Consider the following 23577-nt stretch of genomic DNA (forward strand, 5'->3'; position numbering starts at 1 on the left):
TATATAGCACTCTCTATAATGTGTAGATGAATGGTTGAGTGGGGACTGTAACTTATGGCTCCAACCAATATGTATAAATTATATCCTTTTTGGAGACCAATTCCTATGTTATGTCCCTAAAGTCACCACTCTTCGCTATCATTAAGTTCTGTACTCAGAGTGTATTCTCATGTGCATCAGAAAAAGCTTCTGACTTGGTCCCTTGGGAATGGTCCCTTGGGAATGTTCAAGATATGGACATTCTCAATGTCTTTCCTACACTTTTCCCAGGTGAGAAAAAGAAGAGTTGGTTTTTATATTCCACTTCTCTACCAGGAGTCTCAAAGTGGCTTACGATTGCCTTCCCTTTCTTCTCCCCACAACACACACCCTTTGAGGTAGGTAAGGCTGAGAGAGACCTGATATTACTGTTTGGTCAGAACAGCTTTATCAGTGTAGTGGCAAGCCCAAGGTCACCCAGCTGGCTGCATGTGGAGGAGGAGTGGGGAATCAAACCTGGTTCACTAGATTAGAAGTCCATACTCCTAACCACTACACCAAGGAAGGAAAGAATGAGTCGGCTTCAGCAAAAGTAACATGGGACTCGCACCCCCAATTTCTCATCTTCCAACCATTTTTATGGCCACAGTTTTATAAACATTACAAGTGGAAAATCACAAGGAACTTGCAGAAAGAGGGCATTCCATCCCCCCTGTTTTTGATTCCATCACCCACCCCCATCCTTTCTCTGTTACTTATCCTCCCTCGCTCTGTTATCCCAATGCCTTCTGTATCACTCATTTCTCTATCCCCACTCATCAGGTTGCTCCCATGCTCTGTTCCTCTCCCTCACCTCTAGCATTGCTCCAAATGGGCAGCTATGACTCCGTCCCACACTTCCTGGTTGCTGCTTTGGAAAAGTGTCAACAAGAACTCCTGCTCCCCAGCCTGACTCTCTCATTGTCAGTTTGACAGAGAAGAAATAAAAACTCCTACCTACATCTGCCCAGTTTCCTCATTGCCAGCTAGGCTGGCGGGGGGTCGGGGGGGACTGAAGATGCACAACTCAACTCCCTTGTTGCTGGTTTGGCAGTGGCATCACAGGCCATGGCAGCAACTTCTACCTTTACGGCCTGTCACGGGAAAAGCATTTCTGTGGCTGTGCAGACTATTTTCTTTGGGTGGGATTTAAGCACCCATTTTCTAAAATGATTTCAGATTTTCCTGCAAACCTGGGGGTTTCCCCAGTCTGCAGGAAAATCTATTTTCTGTATCTGTGGTTCTGTAATGATTTAAATATTCACAGACTGGGCCACAGTTTACTAATAGAATATATATCAGGACCTGAAGCAATTTAAGGAAGCAGCCACTCCTTTCCTCCCCCTTTGCTTCCCCACTTCCTTTCTCTTCCTTTTGCTTTCCTTGCTTTCCCCAAGTCAGTCTTCCTATCTGTCCTTAGCTGCTGTCATTGATTCTGTTTAGTTTTCTCTTTCTCCTTTCTTACTGTCACACTTTCTCACACATATTTTGTCTCTTTTTCTCCACCCCCTCCCTTCATACTTTCACTTTCATACTTTCATTCTATAGGTTTTCTGTCTTCCCATTTGAAATAGGAGAGGAGACTGAAAGACTGAGTGAGTGATCAAGAGTTTCCAACTGAAGTTAATACTTAACAATACTATTGCAAGGTAAGTATTTTTTTTCTGAACCGTATAAATTGTTATTCTCTCTTGTTAATTCAGATAATGAAACTTTATTTGTACTTATTTGGAAGTAATTAAATTTCATTTCACCTTTATAGTCTGTCTTTTACACGGAGCAATATTTATGCAACTGATTTTAATGAGGCCTAAGTTTCAAAAGTGCTAGAGAGAAATGTTAATTAGGCCTGTTAGAGCCATCTGCAAGTGTGTACTATATCACCGCACTCTTTCTATCTCTCTTTTGGGAGGATAATCCTGAAGTTTCACAACAATAAAAGACAACTGCTGTATCTGAATACCTATATATGAATAATAATCTTCTCTCTTGTTTTTCAGAACATTGTTGATAGATCAAGATATTTAATTTAAAAATATAGACTGATATCTGAAAGCAACACACCTAGAGGACCATAAGAATGTTTAATAGTTTCTCTCATAGATTTTAAATTTTAATAAACAGCAAATAGCACAAGACAGTGGGGAATCTGTAAAGTTATCTCCTGTGGTTTTATCTCAAAGGTTAAAGTAGCCATAGTAGGGTTATCCTATTTACCCTTAAAGAAGCCCCACTGAGTTTTGCAAGACTCTCTCTGTAATAAGCATGCAATCTGATATAAGTATTTCAACCCGATATCAAGGAACACTGCCCTTCACATATGTGAATGCAAAGCCAGTAGAATCAAAAGCATAATTAGTTTTATTCTTTCCCTTGGATTGTGGAAATTCATGCTCTATTCAGATCTAATCTTGCAAATTTCAATGTCATAAAATCTATTTCTTTGCTAAGGTTACAGCTGAGTTTTACATTTTCTGAAATAAAGTCATCTACTCCCTGATAATGCACAATTATAAAATACACTTGCCTACCATAGTTCAGTATTTGTAGTCTGAAAGCTATATGGCTACCTACAGTTCAATATTTCAAGTATGAAAACTTAAGGAGCTTTAGAAATCTTATGCAACAATTTTCCATATAGGGACAACTTTATCTACTTTATCTTTCTATACTATATTATGTAGTAACAGCTACATTCCAGGATAGGATAATCAGATTAGGATAATCAGAGTAGGATATTTAAGTGAAAAGGTTCCCATGGGCATCTCACAAAGCCAATTGACCTGCCTCATTTTTTGCTGCCTCCTGGAGAGATTTTTACATCTCTTATTGATAAGAAAATGCAGTTTATCTCCCAGTCAATGGTATTGTGTAAGGCCTCCCATGAAAAATGAAAAAGCTATAAAGCCATGCTGTTTTATACAACCTCAATAGGCTACTAAATTAAGAATGAGATTTTCATATTCCTTTTGAATACAGATACAGTTGCTGAGTTATTTACTTCTTATGGACTCAGAAAGACATTTAACCTTCTCTAAATCTTCTAACATGTTCAGGTAAAGTATCTTTTATTTGGCAATGATTACTGGGAGAGGGAGAAAAATTGAGACAATGTCTTGGATTCAAAGGTTTTCTTTCCCATGGGGAAAGTTCTTCCCAATTTCTTTTGATTCACCCTCCAGGTACAGTCCCCTTCATTACATCCCATGGAAATCTACTAAGTACTCCAAACTTCAGGAAAGAGCTTTTCTGGAGGCTTTGGTTCTTGTAGCAAGAAAAAGGAAAGGAACCTTATTGAGAAAGCAGATTACGGCTTGCTTTGGTTCCCACCACTATTATCTTATCTGCTCCAGAACAATAATAATTTTCAAACATTTGCTATGCAAATTCCTGTATAGCTAGAATGTCTCTTTTTTTTTGCTGCCTCACACAGTGATTCCAAGATTTATGCCTGTTACAATTATTGCTGTCACTATCTATTTGGTAAACAGACATCAAGGTTCATGTTGTACCTTGTAAGCTTTTCTTTTTTACTGATTTCAGAGAAAAACCTATACACCATTATCTACTTTGTATAAATGAGCCTCCATGGAATCACTGAAGAAAGTTAGTGCCTTGATAGGAGCTGTGGTATGCATTCAGCCTGCAAACCATGAAACAGCCAGACTCTAAATTACAATAAAATACTGCTCACCTCTCAACGAACCTAGAAAGATTAATGAGATGCTGCTGATGGGAATATCTGTGCTACTGGAGGCATAACAGGTCATAATCATTGTTCAAGTAGCCTCTAAAGGATGGACAGTAAAATGTCACAGATGGCTCCCAGAATGAAAGCTCAGCAATTCAACATACCCATTACAGAGACATCGTATTCTATCAGCAGAGTTGCTTCTTGTCCACATTGTTTGAGAATACTCATGGCTTCACTGTGTGTTGTTCCAACAAGCCGAATCCCATCAACACTAAGCAACCTGTCACCTGGCTTGATTGTTCCCTCTCTGAAAGAAGATTAGAAGCACAGTCATTATTAATTTTATATAAAGTGATCTGGAGATTATAGCCACATGCAAAGTGATTCACTTGTGCCCTTTCCTGCCATCCAGCTTGACTCCCTTTCTTTTAACATTTACTGTGACAGCAAGACAGTTCAAGGGTCACTAAAAGGGAGGAAGGAATTGCTTTAATCAGAAAACCACTGATGAGAAAAATAGCACTGGAGTTACTAAGTAATGTGGATCATTGTTATGTATTATTTTAATTACAACATAAGGTTCCCCCCACTTATGTTTTTATGAACTCTGCAATAATCCTGAAAGCCCATGGGAAGTAAGAAGTATTTTGAGATAAGGTAAAGATTTATATAGCACAAGCATAAATGTACTCAGAGCATCAAATTATTCAATATGAGAATTGTATGTATACACTCACTTGCTGAGATCTGACCATTATATACCAGTCCATGCAGCCTAAATAGTTAAGTGACAGACCATTTATTTTGTATGCACTAAACCCTGGGTCCAGTTCTTGTCATCTCTAATCAAAAATGATCCAAGAGAGCAGGCCTGAGACTAGGCTTCTCCCTGAGACTTTGCAAAGCCCCTAAGATGGCTGCCACATGAAGATTTTGCTCTGTGTCCTCAACCCCACTGCAGCACTTCTGGAGGGTAGACTACATACCATCATATCACTGCTGGGTTTCCTCCCCAGGCTGCACCCCCAAATCTTCAGGAATTTCTCAACTTAGATTTGGCAACCCTTGAAGGTGTAGAGTTCTGCACCTCCCCTGCCAAATCTGACACCATTTCCTCCCAGTGTCCTTTCATGTTCATCATGTCCCTTTCCTTCCCTCCACTACGGAGTTGTGTCTAAGATCTCTATCCACTCCCGGAACAGGCTCACAACCATAAAAAAGAATATTAAGCTGCATCACAGGCTGTTCGTCAACATGAACATATAAATCATACATAGTATAACTAAACCTGCTATAATCAGGTGTGAAGCCCAACAGAAATGAATGAAAAGAAGTGGCATTCACATGTGCCTGAAATTACACTCTATCTTGCCCCTCAATCATACAATCAGGAACATTCTAAGAATGAACCACCTTGAAATGTGAAAGGAATCTTGAAATTAAGTTTATAAGATTAGAAACTAACTCTGTATACTCCAGTGAACCTTATATTTCTCTTGAAGCACTATTTTTAGGTAAAGACATTCAATCCGACTTAACAAGTTTGATCCCTCAATTAAAATTCATATGGTGTAGTCTTGTACCATGTCTATTATTACTGTTACAATTAAATGTATAATTTGTAAAAGACAAAGCGCTAGACTTGAACATGTCTATTGTGCTTTGCAGATGTATGGCTCCTAACTTGCACTTCCCCACTATAATTTATCCTTTTGTATCTCCTCTTCTCTTGTGCGCCTGTGTGTGTGTGTGTCTGTGTGTGTGTCTGTGTCTCTCTCTATGTGAAGATGAATTGTACCTGTCAGCAGGCCCTCCAGGTCTAACACATGTTATTACAACAGGACGAGATTTATTTCTGTCATCATGTGCTCCACCTAAGAAAGAGAATGAAATAGGCACCTTCTTACCACATCTTGTATAAAAACCCATTTCCAAGCTCACTATCTTAAAAAGGCTGCAGCATGCTCTTGCTATATGTCTAATCCTCTTCCACAATAAAACACCAAAATATCAAGTCACTGCAATAACTGGGGACAGTTGCTTTGGTGGTATATTGTTAAATTAATTCAAGATCCAAATAGCTAGTACTTTGTTGAGCATAATCCAAATAAAGTACCCAACAAAGTACTAGCTATCTGGGCTGTAAACTAATTTAACTAACACGGCTTTCACACATGCAGGGTGGTCAAATGATGACTCTCCAGATGTCCATGGACTACAATTCCTATGAGCCCCTGCCAATACATTATGGCAGGGGCTCATGGGAATTGTAGTCCATGGCTGTCTTTAAGCTAATGTGTTCTCAATGCACTATAGCAATTTTTTACAAATGAACTTTCCTATTTTACACATGAAAATCCAGTAGAGACCCATTATGGTATAGTGGTTAAGAAAAGAGATGAGAAGAGCGTGGGTTTTATATCCTGCTTTTCACCTCTTGAAGGAGTCCCAAAGTGGCTTGCAAACACCTTTCCCGTCGGGCTCATCTGGAAACCCCCCACCCTGGTCCAAACATAGCTTAATAATGGCTCTGCTACTCAGAAGGCATTCAGAGGTTTACTGGTACAAATAACAGGAATAACTGGTGATGGAAACTGATGGAGATAAATGTAAACATACATGCACTGGTAGAGGGTGCAAACCCCCGCCTATGCAAAGAATCATTTGACAGTTACATGCATCATGGACACCTCACAGATACATCACCGAATAGGCAGTCCTAAAGCAATTCTCACAGTTAAGGTAAACATCCTAAACCCTGTCCAGGTGCAAAAAGACCTTAACTGGTTTCCAGCCAAACACAGACAAAACAGGATCCATTCTGGTGGTTTGAAAGTTTCTACATTGCAGCTCTCAAATGCAATCATCAGCACAGCTGGCTAAAACACAAACTATGTGGCAAATTCTCAAAATGAGTATTAGCAATGGAAAAGAACTTTAAAAACAGCTTCAGGGACATGTTCTTTAAATTATTGCTGTAGTGCATTGAGAGTGTATTATCGAATGCATGTGAAAGCAGTGTTAGTTCAATTAGTTCACAGTCAAGATAGCTAGTACTTTGTTGGGCACTTTATTAGGATTATTCAGTGCAAAGTCCCACCAAAAGCCGCACAAGAGAGGTCAGAGTCAAAATATGAGTCGTTAATCACAGAACTTTAAGCTCAGTTACAGCTGTGCATGTTCTGATTCAGACTGGGACCATGTGGGAGGGTGGGACTGAACCCTTTCACTACTTGAAACTGACAAGCACATTATCTGAGAATTATTTTTTAAAGAAATCCTGGAAGCTTAAAACACAGTCTTGTTTGGCCCTGATTCTCACAACAACCTTGTATGGTGACTTATGTTATGAGAGGGAGACTTGCATTGGGTTGATATTTATTAGACAGGTATTAGTGAAAGGTAAAATAATTTAGGAGACATGCCAGCTCAAAAACTTTCAGAAAGATAGTGTTGTGGAGAACTTACCTCTTATTACAAAGCCAAAAGTGTTCCCTTCTTTATGTAAAGTAACCTCTACAGTTCTAAAAATGACACCTGATCCTTGAACAGCTGAAACGTAAAAAAATTCTAATTACAATAATAAATTGTCTCTTAATAATAATAATGATAATAATAATAATAATACAATTATTGAAGAATTACAACAATTAAAATGTAAAACTGACTCTTAGCAGTGTTTTTTCTGACTCTTCCCCCCATCCTGCTTTCAATAGAACCATGCTGACCACCACAACCTGAGATGGGTTTCTGTCTTTAAACAACAGTATGACCTTATTGCAAAAACTAAAGGGGGAGCAAGTTGATAACAAATGAGACACAAGAGTGATAATATGTCTTAATGTCTGGTACATATATAATGATGAAGAATCTTATTCTCCTGCCCCTTCAGTGGGAGGCAAGAAGACCCTGTCCTTTTCAGGTAGTGAAGAAATAATGCATGGGTGGAGTCCCTAGCCTGTTCAGGCCAAGCTCTAAGAATGTCTCATGTTCTGCTTCCCCAACTTTTTGCTGCGCATTCTGACATTGTAAGCTGGGACCAAGTAGATGATGATGATGATGATGGTGGTGGTATTTTATTTTGCTTGTGGACCTCAGTATAATTTTGGAAGGAGAGTTGTTCGGCTTATTCCATTCTATGACTATGATATGGCTAGTAGCACCAGGAACAGGCAGCAGATCTGTGCTGTCAACCCAATTCATAAATTATTAGATCTAACAAAAATGTCAGGAAAATTACAATGTGGCAGGTACTGCTGCCTGCTGGGTGGGAAATTCCTGAAGATTTGTAGGTGGAACCAAGGAACAGGGAGTTTGGGGGGGAGAGGGAGCTCAGCAGTGATGTGATGCTATAGAATTCATCCTGTCCAATAGCAGAGAAGAGAGAAAACTTTGTAATATAGAAATAAATAGGCTGGGGAAGTATACTGGAGATATTCAGAGTCAATAAAATTGTGATTATACTTCAGTCTGAAACTGAAGCATGAGAGATCTTCCTTCCAGATTTTAATTAATCTATTAAATTTACATATTGCCCTTCCAAAACGTGGCTTGGGGTATAAAATACATAGGCATTCAATTGAGCTTTATCAATATGTTTTTAAATTAATTTAATTTAAATTAAAAATTAAAAATTAAGATAATTTAAAACAATGTCTAACAGAAGCTGTCTAATCATAAGTTGCTACATCTGTCCAGAGGTTTTTCTTTGGACATTTATGATGGGGCCTTTGTGATGGAGGGGCAGTAGATGTTCTCAGTTCTCAGGCCCCAACCAAAAACTTATGAGAACAATGGCATATTTTAACTATTGCAACAGCCCTGAAGACTACAATGTGGACTAAAATGAAGTTTCATGAATCAAGATTTGTGCATAACAGGAATGATTTTCAATAAACAAAACAAGAATCAGGTTTGACAGAAAATCAATGGAATATGTATGTAGTTAGCATAATCAAAAGAGGAAGCCATTCTCAAGTGAGAAATATAAAAAATGAAGGATTACATACTTCCTCTGCTATAATTATTTCTTGTAATTAACACTAAAGTAATAAAATGAACACTATTAACAGAACAGCTATATATTTTTTTCTCTTTGGGAATTAAGGAGATAAAATTCTAGAAGTGAAAATAGAGAATATACTAGACAAGTTTTCTGAAACCTGGGTTCTCAGTAGGACAAAGGGATAAATAGAAGCAACAAATTCACAGTACTAAGGGTCATTCTCTGCTGACAACACCAGTACAACACAACAAATAGTTCTGAGTTCTGAGAAGCACACAGATTATATTTTTAAATTATATTTTATATCTTCATGTTTCCTTTCCATTAATCCTCAAAATATTCCTTTGAACATAGATCATTACTGTTTCAATTTTATATCTGAGACCTCTGTCAGTATGGCTGATGAAAATTTGAGTCTAGGTCTCCAGGTCTAACTAAAACGAGAAAACGTATGACACTGTTAATATAGCAGTAGTTGTTTTATAAGGATTTGAGGTTGTTCAATCGTCATCAAAAACTGTCAGTAATAGGTAGAGACACCTGTCATTCAGGCTCATTACCAACACCACTTGTACAAGGTCAGAAATTCTCAAAATGTAAATGAACTGTTATGGCTCTAACTGTAATGTGGCATGACAGACCAATTTTTCAATTCAGTGAACAAAAATCACACATATCTTGACTGCACATATAACATGGTAAACAGAGTTTTCAGTTCAAAAGAATATGTTTACTTATTAAGTTTGCTGAATGCTCAGTTGATTTAGTTAATCATAACCATCTAATTTGGATCACAAAGCTTAATTATTTGCAGGAGCCAGCAAACAGCATCATAAATAGAGCATAGCAATTTGGCAGTGTTAAGAATCCTACAAAATGTAATTAAATCATCAGCACCTAAAACAAAATATGTTCCACTAAATTCTTAGACCACAACAATCCCACACATCATTACCAGCAATTAAAATACTATTGATTCCTGTAACCGTATGTTGGCCAGCACTTCTCAGTTTATATAAGAGTAACAGAGAATACAGAGATCAATTTAATAATGCTCGTTGCTCACATGCATGTGTCTGTCTGTCTGTCTGTCTGTCTGTCTGTCTTATCTATCTATCCATCTATCCATCTATCCATCTATCTATCTATCTATCTATCTATCTATCTATCTATCTATCTATCTATCTATCTCTATCTATCTATCTATCTATCTATCTATCTATCTATCTATCTCGCCCACTTCAGGACTTGGTGGGGACCTGGTGTCATCCATGGCGACACTAGGGCTCTCGCAATTTGTTGCCGGTCCCACTCATCATGCCGGCCACACGCTTGACTTGATTTTCGGTGCCGGGATAGAGGTGGTTCTGGAGCCAGCTTTGGCCGTGCCATGGTCAGACCACTATGCCCTGCGGGCCCGGCTTGGGATGCCACCCCCTCCCCAGTTGGGCGGCGGGCGCACTTTTGCCCGCCCGCGGAGACTCATGGATCCAATTGGTTTCCGGAATGCTCTGCGGGATCCGATGCCTCCTGGCAACTCACTGGCGGCGTTAGTAGAGGACTGGCAGTCCCGTCTGACAGCTGCTATAGATGAGATTGCCCCTAAGCGTCCTCTCTGCCCTCGACTCAAACGGGCCCCCTGGTACACAGGGGTGCTCCGGGAAAAGAAGAGGGAGGTGAGACGACTAGAGCGAGTGTGGCGGAAGACTCGCGACGAAGCTGCAAGAACATCTTATCGCACGCTTATGAGGGCGTATGAGATGGCGGTGAAAGTGGCGAAGCGAGAGTTCTTCGCCACGGAAATCGCGTCCGCAAGCTCTCGCCCGGCCCAATTATTTAGGGTAGTTAGATCCCTTACCGCCCTTCAGGGGCGCCAAAATATTAGTCAATTGGCACTTGGCTGCGAGGCATTAGCGAGCTTTTTTGCGGATAAAGTCTTGTCGCTTCGCCATGACCTTCCTGTCACAATTAATACAGTAAATGAACTGGAGACCTGTTGGCCGTCTTTGGCAGCGAGGTTTGATGGCTTCAGACGGCTCTCTTCTTCCGAAGTGGACAAGTTGCTGGGGTCGTGCCCCCTTGATCCCTGTCCCTCTTGGCTTCTCAAGGGGAGCGGAGAGGGGATAGGAGGCCAACTCAGGGATATTATCAACCTTTCCCTGAGTTCCGGGGAATTCCCCGAGCGGCTGAAGGAGGCAGTGGTTCGCCCTCTCCTGAAAAAATCAACGCTGGACCCGCAGGACCCTGCCAACTACCGCCCGGTGTCGCACCTAGCGTTCCTGGGCAAGGTGGTGGAAAGGGCTGCGGCGAACCAGCTCCTAGCTTTCTTGGATGAAACTTCGGCACTCGATCCATATCAGTCTGGCTTCCACCCTGGCCACGGGGTGGAGACGGTGTTGGTCGCTTTGCTGGATGATCTCCGTCGCCTGCTGGATAGAGGCGGGTCAGCCGTGCTGGTCCTTCTGGATCTGTCGGCTGCTTTCGACACCGTGGACCATGAGATATTGGGCCACCGCCTCGCCGGTACGGGGATACGGGGTACAGCCTTGCGCTGGATACGCTCCTTCCTCCAGAACCGGACCCAGAGGGTTGCAGTGGGGGATGAGCTCTCGCGCCCTTATGGACTCCCTTGTGGGGTCCCACAGGGCGCGGTTCTCTCCCCCACACTATTTAACATCTTCATGCGCCCTCTGGCCCAGCTGGTACGGAGTTTTGGGTTGGGCTGCCATCAGTATGCTGATGACACCCAGCTCTATCTCCTCATGGACGGCCACCCAGACTCCACCCCGGAACCATTCGCCAGATGTTTGGAAGCAGTGACAGAATGGTTTGAGCAGAGTCGCCTGAAACTCAACCCCTCCAAGACGGAGGTCCTGTGGCTGGGAAGTAGGGGGCGGGAACAGGAAGTGCATTTACCCACCCTGGCAGGGGCGCATCTTACCATCGCGTCCCAGGCCAGAAACTTGGGTGTGACCATTGATGCCTCCCTGACTATGGAGGCGCAGGTCAGGAAAGTAGCCGGCCAGGCATTTTTCCATCTTCGCCAAGCCCGGCTACTAGCGCCCTACCTGTCCCCCGAACACCTGGCCACTGTGATCCATGCAACGGTCACCTCCAGATTAGATTTCTGTAACTCGCTCTACGCGGGCCTATCCCTGTCTCTGATCCGGAAACTCCAGCTGGTACAAAATGCAGCCGCTAGGGTCCTCACCGGCACACCTTGGAGGGCCCACATCCAGCCTGTGCTGAGGCAGCTGCACTGGTTACCAATTGCTGTCCGGATCCGGTTCAAGGTTCTGGTTCTAACCTTTAAGGCTTTACGCGGGCTGGGACCCACATACCTGAGGGACCGCCTAGTGCCCTATGCCCCCCGCAGGGCTCTGCGCTCTGCGAGTGAGAATCTTCTGGTCGTTCCCGGCCCTAGGGAAGCAGGCCTAGCCTCGACCAGGGCCAGGGCCTTTTTGGTCCTGGCCCCCACCTGGTGGAATGAGCTCCCGGGTGAGCTGCGGGCCCTGCGGGACCCTTTAACGTTCCGCAGGGCCTGCAAGATGGAGCTCTTCCGCCAGGTCTATGGTTGAGGCTGGGGCTGCCGGGGTACGTCGACTGCTCTCCCCCGGGCTTCTTGAACATCGTTGACCTCCTTCTCCTCCACCCCCCCTTTTTTAGGAATGGGGGTAGGAAGGGGATCTTATTATTGTGCTGCCATGTTGTGACATTTTAAAGTCTTTTAATGGGAGTTTTAATGGGTTTTTTAAGACATTGTAACCCGCCGCGAGCCATTTGGGAGTGGCGGGAAATAAATCGAAATAATAATAATAATATCTATCTATCTATCTATCTATCTATCTATCTATCTATCTATCTATCTATCTATCTATCTATCTATCTATCTATCTATCTATCTATCTATCTATCTATCTATCTATCTATCTATCTATGAGGATGTTGAGGCACAAGTCTTAGGTGCACCCTTTTATTGAACTGATGTATTCACACACACATATCTTTCTTGAGATGCCATCATATATTAAAGCAGTGATTGCCCACACTTCCCAAGGGCACTATGGCATTTCCAATGTTTTCTGCTGCCCGTTTTCTCATCCTCTAAAGTATATCTTACGTGAAACAAAGAACCGATCCAGACTTTCCCTTACCTCACAGGACCAGAAACTATTTCAAAATTTCTACAGGATGCACCCATTCAGGAACAGATTCCTCCCATAAAGGGGATGCTTGACTTGAAACCTCCCAACATTTTGTGATTGGTCTCAACCCTCATGATAATACTTTTTGCTGTACCGTAGCAACCATCATATGATAGCACCTGCTTAAAGTGTCCAATGAGATTATGGGCCTCTTCAGTAGACTGAGCATGAAATGGAAATCAGCTAGGCAAATGAAAGTGTAGAGTTCTACAGAACAAGTAAACAGATTGCAAACTAAGAAACAACTGGAGGAATTAAACCTACTCCTCATTTAGTTCTCTTGCCCTCCCTAGCACATCTAAGGCAACAGACTTACTTTCATCTATATCAATAAATGCCTGCTATTCATTTGGAAAAAAAATGCACATCAGAACAGATGTTGAGGTGAAGGCAATTTTTTAATATCTGCAACAATGGATTGTTCTGTTTTTATTAACAGCTGATCTCCCTCAGGCCCAAGATCATAGAAATATATAGGTCTTCTCCCAACAGATATTACACATCGATTATAATGAAGAACATTTCAGTAGAGACCAGTGATGACAGTAAAGACCAGTGATGACAAAGGTATCACAGTAGTGAGGTTTATACAGAGACTTTAAAATGCATCTTTCAATATGATAAAAAAGGGTGGTGGTTCAGCCATATATCCAAAGACACAAATTATAATCATACACAAAATGAAATACAAGTTGACATTTGTATTTTCAGTTTTAAGCAACTAACAATAATTTAATAGCCTCACTAATTTTACCAATGAAAAACCATATTACATATAGGATTATTACGCTGTGCACCTCATTACTTACAGATTGGTGGCAGTTCATACTCCACTTCTAATACAACTCTTTCACCAACATTCTTGAGCAAACTAATGATCTCGTCATGACGAAACTTGGTTAAGTTGATGCCATTCACAGATTTGATGTAATCTCCCACATCCAATTGGTCACTTCTGCAATATACATATCTTCTTCAGTGAAGATGTATTTTAACAGTAAGCAATTTTACTTCATTTGTAACATATAAAATAAGGCTTACAATATTTGCAAATTAAAACAAATGATATGCATGTGAATTTTATAAATGTAACATTCTAGGATCTATTTAATGTTTATAATTTGGTGTTTTGTTGCATTGTGTGACACTTTACAGAATTCCATTGACAAAAATGAGATAATTTTGCCTCAAGGAACTATTTCTTCAGATTTTTTGTGAAACAATTTTCATATACTGTGCAGGAAAATGTTATTATGCTATTTGTATCACATATGTTCTACATATGAACTTGCTAGAATATGATGAAGAAAACTTTCGTTGTAGTAATTTCTCTGTTGCTGTGCTACATATTTTTGTGCATTTTCTAAAAAAAATTGTACTTCCTTTCATTTTGAAAATAAAATTACTTGAGAGACTCTATATGGGCTACATATGTAAGTTGGAGGGCATATCAATTTGTACTAGAGAAGCAATACTATGGCCCTGCACATAAATGAATTTAAGGAGAACATACAACTGAAATGTTTTGATCCATGTTCTACTCTTATTTGCTAACATATGGGTGCTGGTGCTTTATTATTTATTAATGAGCTTTTGGTGCAGTTCTTATTTTTGAAGCATTCACACTCATATGTGCTCTGATTCTTCAGGATTGTTTACCTAGCAGCAATGCCTCCTTGGCGAAGGTTGGATACTCTTGGTTTCCCATCCTTGTCAATTCCACCAGATACAGTAAGTCCCAAAGTGGTGCCTTCTTTCTTCATTAATTCAACTATCGTTGAACCCTTGAATTCCTCTGTTGAAAGAAAGTTATTTAATTTAATTGCCAATTAAAATAAACTGTATTTTAACAATTAAATTGTTGATTCTGTGAAATTAAAAGGTATATTTGCTTATTTGAGTTACTTATCTGAGAGATAGATTGGTGTAGTGGTTAAAAGCAGTGGACTCTAATTTGGAGAACTGGGTTTGATTCCCCACTCCTACACACAAAGCTTGCTGGGCCAATCACAATTTTCTCAGCATCTTCTCAACCCTACCTACCTCACAAGGTGACTGTTGTGGGAAGGGGAAGGGATGGTGATTGTAAACCACTTTGAGACAAACAGGGTATAAAAAACTGACTTCTTCTCTTGGTACCATGGTGGTTGAGGATACTGCTGGCTGAGACTATTATAACTGGAAATGAAAGATTTACAAGGACTTTGTACACTTTAAAAGATCTACCACTAATTTTAGATTTCAAAAACTATGTTAGATATTTTAAGATTACATAAATGATTTAGCACCAAGTCCCAAGCCAAAGATCAGTCTCCTTTGTGCAAAGCATACTGAGAAAGAAAGCCTATGCCTTAAGACCACAACCAATATACAGCTAAGCATGTTTAAGCCCATTGAAATCAGTGGTCTTAAGTGTGCCTAACAGTGTGTTCAGTTGTGTCTTAAAGCAGTGGTCCCCAACCTTTTTATCACCGGGGACCGGTCAATGCTTGACAATTTTACTGAGGTCTGGGGGGGGGGAGTAGTTTTTTGCTGAGGGACATCGCCACCTGAGCCCCTGCTCCACTTGCTTTCCCACCGGTGCTCCTGACTTCCCGCCACCTGCTGGGGGGCGCTGCCAGCAGCAGCTGCACAGTGCCACACCGAGGGGGAGCCCCAGCTATGGCGGCTGCCGGAGAGCACCAAAGGTGACCCAGTGGCAGAGTAGCAGGGCAGCCCTGAGGCAGCAGCTGGGAAGGAGGACGAGGAAGAGGCGCGGCCTGATACTGACTGATCCATGGACTGGTACCGGTCTCTGGACCAGGGGCTGGGGACCGCTGTCCTAAAGTATTCACTGTCTGGCTTTTGGATACATGGTAGTTTGTAAAATAGAATCTATCTCTGATACAAATGGTACCAATAGAACTCATAGGCACAAATTTGTCAAGTGATTATTCCTGAACTAAATATTGCACTTTTGAACTTTTACATTTTAATAACACTAGTACTTGGTACAGTTAAAACCTTCTAAATGCACTGATATCATGGACTTAGAATGATCTAACTCTGCACAGGATGACATGATAAGCCTCTAACCCTATGAATCTCAGAGTAGCTCCCATCTCTGAACCTCTCTTACCCACGGCATCACTGCAAGTCAGCTGTTACTTGATGGCACCAACAGCATATAACTGTCTTGATTGCTAATGTGGCATTTTCCTCAAGTTAAAGTTATTTCCATATTTTCTAAATGAAATCTGCTAAAATTTCCTGCCTTTTTTGCAGGCCAGGTATTGAGCTAAACTGATCTTTAGACTACTAATTTGTTATAATTTATGTAATGCTGTGCTTCCTACTGATTTATTTATTTGGCAACCTTCTCCTCCCTTGAAGTCTCTTAGTGTGCCATACAACAAAAGCAATATCATATAAATGAAAAACAATCACATCCCAACACTGCAAAAAAACAACAACACTATACAGATTAAAACATATGTCAACTATCAGAATAGATATAACATTTTAGAGCAGATTTTAAACGTTTACAAAGCAGGAGAGAACAAAAAAAATGCAGCAATGCATAAAACCACCAATATCAACACAACAACAGGAGAAAAGATCTTAAATTCCTCTTTGCAGATCATAAAATCTGCACAAGTGGGCCATCCAGGGACAGAGTAGATGGTTCTGCAAATCTGAGGATACCTCCTGGTTTGTGGAAAAAATAGTTAACTTAGAAAAATTTCAAGCTTAAAAATGAACAGGCTTCCTTGATCTTAGAAAATTTTAACACGCTGGAGTTTTTGAACTGAAAGATATTTATTTTAAGACAGGTACTAAATTCCATAGCTGTGAAAAAAATGAAGTTAATAAGACTAGTCACAGTAGAGTCCAACCCCCTGCACAATGCAGAAACTCACAACTTTGATACTTGCCAAACAATATTATTAAATTCTCTAAACAAAACAAAAGTTAAAGTACACAAATGACAAAAAAAAAACTCCTTCATGTAATCTTCAATTAAAATTCTTTATACTCTACCAGTCGAGATTTGAGAAACTACACAAACTCTCTCAGAAACAGAGAAAAAAATGGCTGGGATTTTAACGTTTCCAAATTCAAAGATTTAAAGGAACATATTTTAACTAGAACATTCAATAAAGGTTTAGACTAAGAAAATATTCTGGTAAAAGTTGCTTCCAAACTAAAATGAAACATTAGATGAGGCTACTTCAAAGTAAAATATTAGTTTATATCCAAATATTTTGAAGATCCTAATCACCCACCAGTTTTTACAATTCACGGAGGGAACTGAGTAGTTTCAAGATGTTTGCCAACAGAAAATAAATCTGTGATTCACTCTTCTAACTGGTGTTCTGTATTTACTAAGCAGACTCTACACATCTCTTGAGGTTCAGTGTATGCATAATGAAGTCATGGCTAAGAAGAATGAAGATGGATGCAGTCATTTGCATTAACCAACTTACTATACTGATAAGTAGGCCTATTGAACAAAGCCCTGAAAAAGACTTTTCTCTAAATTTAGTAAAATTCAATAAATTGCGGCAGCTTTCATATTGGAACACAAAAAAAGAGTACTGGGTTATGAAGTAATGAGAAATAATTGCATTTTAAAATAATAGGACAAGAACTTTCTCAGTGTTTCTATATTCAGCTTAATTTTAGGACTCTAAACATCAAAATAAAATATTATTTCAAATACTCAAATACTTCCTTATTATCTCAAGTGGATTACTTCAAGAACAGTCATTAAAACTATCTGTAGTCACTATTTTTAAGTATAATATTCATATGTAAAATTTCTAAGCAAAGCTAAGTATTTTTGAGTACTTTATAAGTCATAATATTGGGATAAGCAGGTTCTGATTCATATTTTTCTAGATGGTTGCTTTGCTGTTGCTGAAAGGAAGGCCTGTGATTGAAATATCAACAGGGAGCAATCAACTTTCCTTTCTCAATAATCTCAATAGCTAGTAGCTCTAATATATGGTATATTGAATATAACATTGCCCCAGTTTTAAGGAAGGTTATTAACAGTGGTATAGCCAGTTGTAATAGACAAACTCTTGCAAGATCAGTTCAGTAATTACAAGCTACACTGGAGCAGATTGAAAAAAGATTCTTCTGTCCCTGAAGAATTCTGAAATTGTACTTTTTTTGTCACTATCCCAAGTCTAAACTGTTTTAATAACTACAAATCTGCCAGTATTCTTTTATCTGGTGGTTCTGTTTCTTGATTCTGTTGCTCTGTCAAATTCTATATTCACAGGGCAATTGACAATCCTGAATAGACATCAAATGTGGAGACAAACTATGATTTCTCAATTGCTTTAAAGTAACAGCAAGCCTCCCTCTCCCACTCTGTGGGTATAAATTTGCTGATGGTCCCGGGCCCCCGGGAAGCCCACTTGGCCTCAACCAGGGCCTGGCCCTTTTTGGTCCTGGCCCCTACCTGGTGGAATGAGCTAGAAGAACTTTCTCAGTTCCAGAGGGCCTGCAAAATGGAGCTCTTCCGCCAGACATTTAGTTGAGGCCAAGAGCAATAAGTATCAGGAAAATTGGACACCCCCCTAGTGTTTCCATCCTCACAATATCTGATTCATTAGCATTAGAGGTCTGGGTGAACTAATTTGTTACTAATTTGTTACTGCCATCTTGGTATTTGTGTAATATTAGGATGTTTTATTGGGTTGTTGTTTTTATGAATTGTAATTTTACTGTTTTATTATATATATATATATATATATATATATATATATATATATATATATATATATATATATATATATATATATATATATATATATATATATATATATATATATATATATAATTTTATTATATATATAATAAATATATATAACTGCCATGAGCCAGAATTTCTGAGAATCTAATGTAGATTTGACATATAAAAAATTAGAAACAGGTGATAAGAGAGAGCTAGACTGCAGTCCTAATGGCACTTTCCTGGGAGAGAGAGCTTTATTGATTAACATGAAACTTATGATTACTTATGATTACTGCAACTGGCAACCAGTGCAGCTGCTTCAGCACTGGCTGGATATGAGCCCTCCAAGCTGTTCCTGTGAGGACCCTAGCAGCTGATTTGGTACCAGCTGTCATTTCTGGGTCAGGGACAAAAGTAGGCCAACATAGAGCAAGTTACATAAATCAATTCTGGAGATGACCATTGCATGGATCACCATGGCTCGGTGCCCTGGGGACAGGTAGGGCACTAGTAGCCTCGCCTGGGGTAGCTGATAAAACGCCTGGTGGGCTATACTCGTGACCTGCGCCTCCATAGAAAGGGAGGGATCAAGAACCACCCCCAAATTCCTGGCAAAGGGCATGATACTAAGTTGCGTCCCAGCCTGGTTTGGTAAACGTGCTTCCTGGCCTGCCCCCTTCCTCCCAAGCCATAGGACCTCAGTCTTGGAGGGGCTGAGTTTCAGATGACTCTGTTCAAGCCACTCAGCCACAGCTTCCAAACATCTGGCAAACCCAGATGTCAAAGAAATTTTTTTTCAAAAAGGAAGACAGAATTCCTATGGATTGAATCCTGCAGATCCATCAGTTAGCAGAGGCACTTCCCTCAGGTGGAGGGAACTATCTCCTGATGCAAAATTCTTGGATCAGGAAAAGGCTTCTTCCATTTGGGGAAAGTGCCTCAGTTAATGGAATAGATCTATGGGATCTGACCCTGTTTCTTTAACAGTTTTGCAGAAGAGGAATTCCAGCAGATATCACTTTTTTCAATCCTTTCTAACAAGCTTCAGCTTCCAAAATCCCCTTGTCCTCCTTCAGTATCAAGGTAAACTCTGCTGTTAGGAGGCCAGATGCTACATAGCCAAGCACCTTCCTAATCGATGTAAATCTCACAATGCTTGCAGTTCCTGCTTCCTAGTAAACGCCTTGAAGTGATGGTGGCAGCTGTATCTGTTAACCACCTCTCATAGAGGCAGACCTGAAGGCCAGGTCACATGACCAGCTTGAAGTGGTCGCTATCAGATAATAAGCTTATCATGACACAACTTGCTTCCAACAGGAAGGTTCTGCACTAATGAGATAAGGTTGTATCTGAGGCATGCTATTGTACTACTTATCACTTGAGAAACATGATGTGTAAACAGGAGCTATATGTCCATTAGATGGGATCAATTTCTAATTCCTGTTGGCTGATTTCATACCGGTAGCAGTCATCAGTTAGAAAGTCTGTGACAATTTTCATTTGCAAATAGAAGAAAAACTGTTAACAGGATTACATAGAGATTTTAAAAGGTAGAGGTCACACACAATGTTACCACTCATGCATTTGCACCCACATATACTCAGCACATTTCCTTTTCCCAGGACACTACAGTTTAATTATTCTTCCAAAATAGTACTGCCATTTTAGTCTTCATTCCTGTTTAACTGAATGATGGAAGATTTCTCCCAATAGATAATGCAGGCTTCTTAATCTGTCTTTATATGACTGTGACCAAACCAGGTATGTAAAGAAATCAGTAAAGCCTGACTGTTCATAGTCCATCGCAGTGTTCCGTCTAAGCGGCGGTTCATTAACATAGGAAGCCTGTCTCAGCAGCAATCTGGAGCCACAAAGGGTCTTGCACTGCAGTCCATTTTAATATTACAGCAGCTACAGTCTGCTCAGGATGCTTCTCTACTGCTCTTCTCGGGGTGGTGGTGGGGAATTTGAGGAAACGTTGGCCCATGTTCTATTTAATTTATACACAATCTTTCCATGGGTTCATTATTTTCTTCATCTGAACAATAGTGAGAAAGAGGGGGAGTATAGGGGAGGGATGCAGTGGCAAAGTGAGAGAGATTAATAGAAACGTACAGGTAGCCTTGTGTGAAAGGGACACATGTAAGCATCTAAGTGGATCTTAAAAAGCAGCTATGCAGTTTCTCATGTATGCACTTATTTTTCTGAGAATTTTCCTGACTGCTGCTATGTCCAATCAATTCTGTCTTTTAGTCCAAGTCTAGTAATTTTAAAAGATATTTTTGTTTTTCATTTCAGCAATAAAATGGAAGTATTGTAAACAGTGCCAAGAACCAGCGACACGTAGTAATGGTATCCACTCAAGTTCCTCAGTGGATTGCACCATACATATACAGTTCACAATTTCCAGGCCTGCTCAATCAGGACCAAACTACATGTGATGTCTTCCTGCAACTGCAATTTCCATTGTGTCTGGGCGCATCCAAAGCAGCAGGAGAGCCTCAATAAGTATTTGGGGATACAATACCAGTGCAGTAAAGGTTAATTCTTCTGTACCATGCCCCTAATAAAAAATGCCTTGCACCTACATTTAGCATTGGAAGAAGGAAAAAAAAGACAGCATGCCTGTCTCCCCACTAAAAAAAAACTTGCTGAGAAAGTGAGAATTGTTCCCTTCCCAAGCACCACAGCCACAATCGATGTCACCTTCCCAACGCCTCCAGTGGCTAATTTTATGTCTAAAATCTGCAGAATGTTACAATCATGGAACTTCAGGGTCTCATAGACTTTTACCTTCAGCTAGTATAAAAAACCCCTACCGACAAGGATTCTTGCCCTTTATATGGAACATCCACCTGAGGGGTGAGAATTCCTGTCCCCTGTCCCCTGCCCACTCCCCCATTACCTGTTGCTTCCCTGACCTCATCAGAGAGTTGGCAAGAGTTGGTGGATGGGGTGAAGGAGGTGGGGACCCTAGGGGGAAGTGACCATGTCCTCATAGAATTCCTTTTGAGATGGGGGGGCAAGGAAGCTTGTAGCCAGATGTGCATGTTGGATTCTCGTAGGACAAACTTTAATAAACTCAGAGACATGATGAGTGTCATACCATGGATGAGAATGCTGGAAGGGAAGGGAGCATGTGAAGGGTGGGCGCTACTCAAAGAAGAGCTATTGCATGCTCAATCAATGACTATCCCAGAAAGACTAAATGGATTGTAAGTTAAACATGCAGCGGTAAAAAAGGCAAATGCCATTTTGGGCTGTATCAACAGGGGCATCACATCAAAATCACAAGATGTCATAGACCCATTGTATACGGCACTGGTCAGACCACACCTGGAGTACTGTGTGCAGTTCTGGAGGCCTCACTTCAAGAAGGACATAGATAAAATTGAAAGGGTACAGAGGAGAGTGACGAAGATGATCTGGGGCAAAGGGACCAAGCCCTATGAAGACAGATTGAGGGACTTGGGAATGTTCAGCCTGGAGAAAAGGAGGTTGAGAGGGGACATGATAGCCCTCTTTAAGTATTTGAAAGGTTGTCACTTGGAGGAGGGCAGGATGCTGTTTCCATTGGCTGCAGAGGAAAGTACGCGCTGTAATGGGTTTAAACTACAAGTACAACGATATAGGCTAGATATCAGGAAAAAGATTTCCACAGTCAGAGTAGTTCAACAGTGGAATAGACTGCCTAAGGAGGTGGTGAGCTCCCCCTCACTGGCAGTCTTCAAGCAAAGGTTGGATACACACTTTTCTTGGATGCTTTAGGAAGCTTTGGGCTGATCCTGCGTTGAGCAGGGGGTTGGACTGTATGGCCCTTTCCAACTCTATGATTCTATGATTCTATTCCTGGTCCCTCCCCCCTCTCAGACACACACACACGCTCCCCCCCCACTGCCCACTCCCTTTCTCTCCTTACCTTTGGGGCTCCTGGGGCCTCCATTGATGCCCTGGCCTATGCAGCTGGGCCCTGCATTGAAGTCCACTTACCACTGCTGCCTCCGCCAGTCTTCTGAGGCTGCTCCTGCTGTACAGAGGGCAGGAGTAGCCTCAGAAAACTGGTGGCGGCAGCAGTGCCAGAGCAACAAGCAGGCCTCACTCCCTTAGGCAGACCAATAGTCATGTCCGTTATCATTTCCGTTATATGGATCACGTTCTACATCAATAATCAGTTAACTCTGTACTGTTAAATAATAAATACTGAATTGGTTGGTTTTGTTCTCTGCAAGTGAACCCAATGAGAAATTTGGGATCGATAAGGATGAATGCACTATAAAGTTCTGAACATGAAGCTAAGTGATCACTTCAAAAGGCAAACCTTTGATGGATGCATGAAGATTCATATTAACCTTTCACTGACGGAAGGAAGGTAAAGCCTTCAATGCATAAATACACTAGATCACATTTTAAAAAAAGAACACTGGACACAGACAATCACAGCATAAGTCTCAGTTCAGAGGGCTTTGATTCAAAGGCAAAGGCTGATGTTTGACATATCTCAAGAAGAATTCTTGCAATGGAATTTTATTAGTGTCAAATTACTGAATATCATATACTGAAATGAACTACCATGAGCATTTTTCCTGCTTATTATCAGCTTAAAAGATAAAATTCAGATTAAAAGATAAAATTGCTCTATCGCTAGTTTTCAAATAGCAAATACATTTCTTAAATTATCATTATAGGAGCAATTTAAAAATCCTTCTAAATAAAGTCTAATGACCAAAAATACAATACAGACAAAGCATCCTCAATGACAACAAAATCACTTAGGCTTTTTTCTGGACAACTTACATGTTGTTGATTTCAAAACTGTTTATACTTTTGCCTTTCCAACTATGATGGCATTGCCCAAAATCTTATTAAAGCTATTCAATTCCCCCAAAATCCCAATTTTTAATTTATTATTATTATCATTGTTATTATC

The 23577-nt window shown here is 40.5% G+C and overlaps 1 protein-coding gene and 1 long non-coding RNA gene across 18 annotated transcripts in view; one reads left to right on the forward strand and one right to left on the reverse strand.

The window, feature by feature from the left end:
* Window positions 1-23577, reverse strand: part of GRIP1 (glutamate receptor interacting protein 1) — a 380704-nt gene that overhangs the window by 72220 nt on the left and 284907 nt on the right. For all 16 annotated transcript variants that reach the window (XM_077338732.1, XM_077338736.1, XM_077338741.1 and 13 more), the window contains exons 3-7: window positions 14582-14717; window positions 13732-13877; window positions 7181-7264; window positions 5511-5586; window positions 3874-4019 (exon numbers count right to left, since the gene is read on the reverse strand). In XM_077338732.1, coding sequence (XP_077194847.1) covers window positions 3874-4019; window positions 5511-5586; window positions 7181-7264; window positions 13732-13877; window positions 14582-14717 — 588 coding nt within the window. The remainder of the gene's footprint in view (window positions 1-3873; window positions 4020-5510; window positions 5587-7180; window positions 7265-13731; window positions 13878-14581; window positions 14718-23577) is intronic.
* Window positions 1355-21832, forward strand: LOC143838034 (uncharacterized). 2 transcript variants are annotated; one of them, XR_013231206.1, is made up of 5 exons: window positions 1355-1667; window positions 2998-3074; window positions 13362-13489; window positions 14572-14653; window positions 20949-21832. It is a non-coding gene; the product is annotated as an uncharacterized LOC143838034 (long non-coding RNA). The 2 variants fall into 2 exon arrangements; XR_013231207.1 differs by lacking the exon at window positions 13362-13489.

Source organism: Paroedura picta, chromosome 5, assembly GCF_049243985.1.
Source record: "Paroedura picta isolate Pp20150507F chromosome 5, Ppicta_v3.0, whole genome shotgun sequence".
NCBI lineage: Eukaryota > Metazoa > Chordata > Lepidosauria > Squamata > Gekkonidae > Paroedura > Paroedura picta.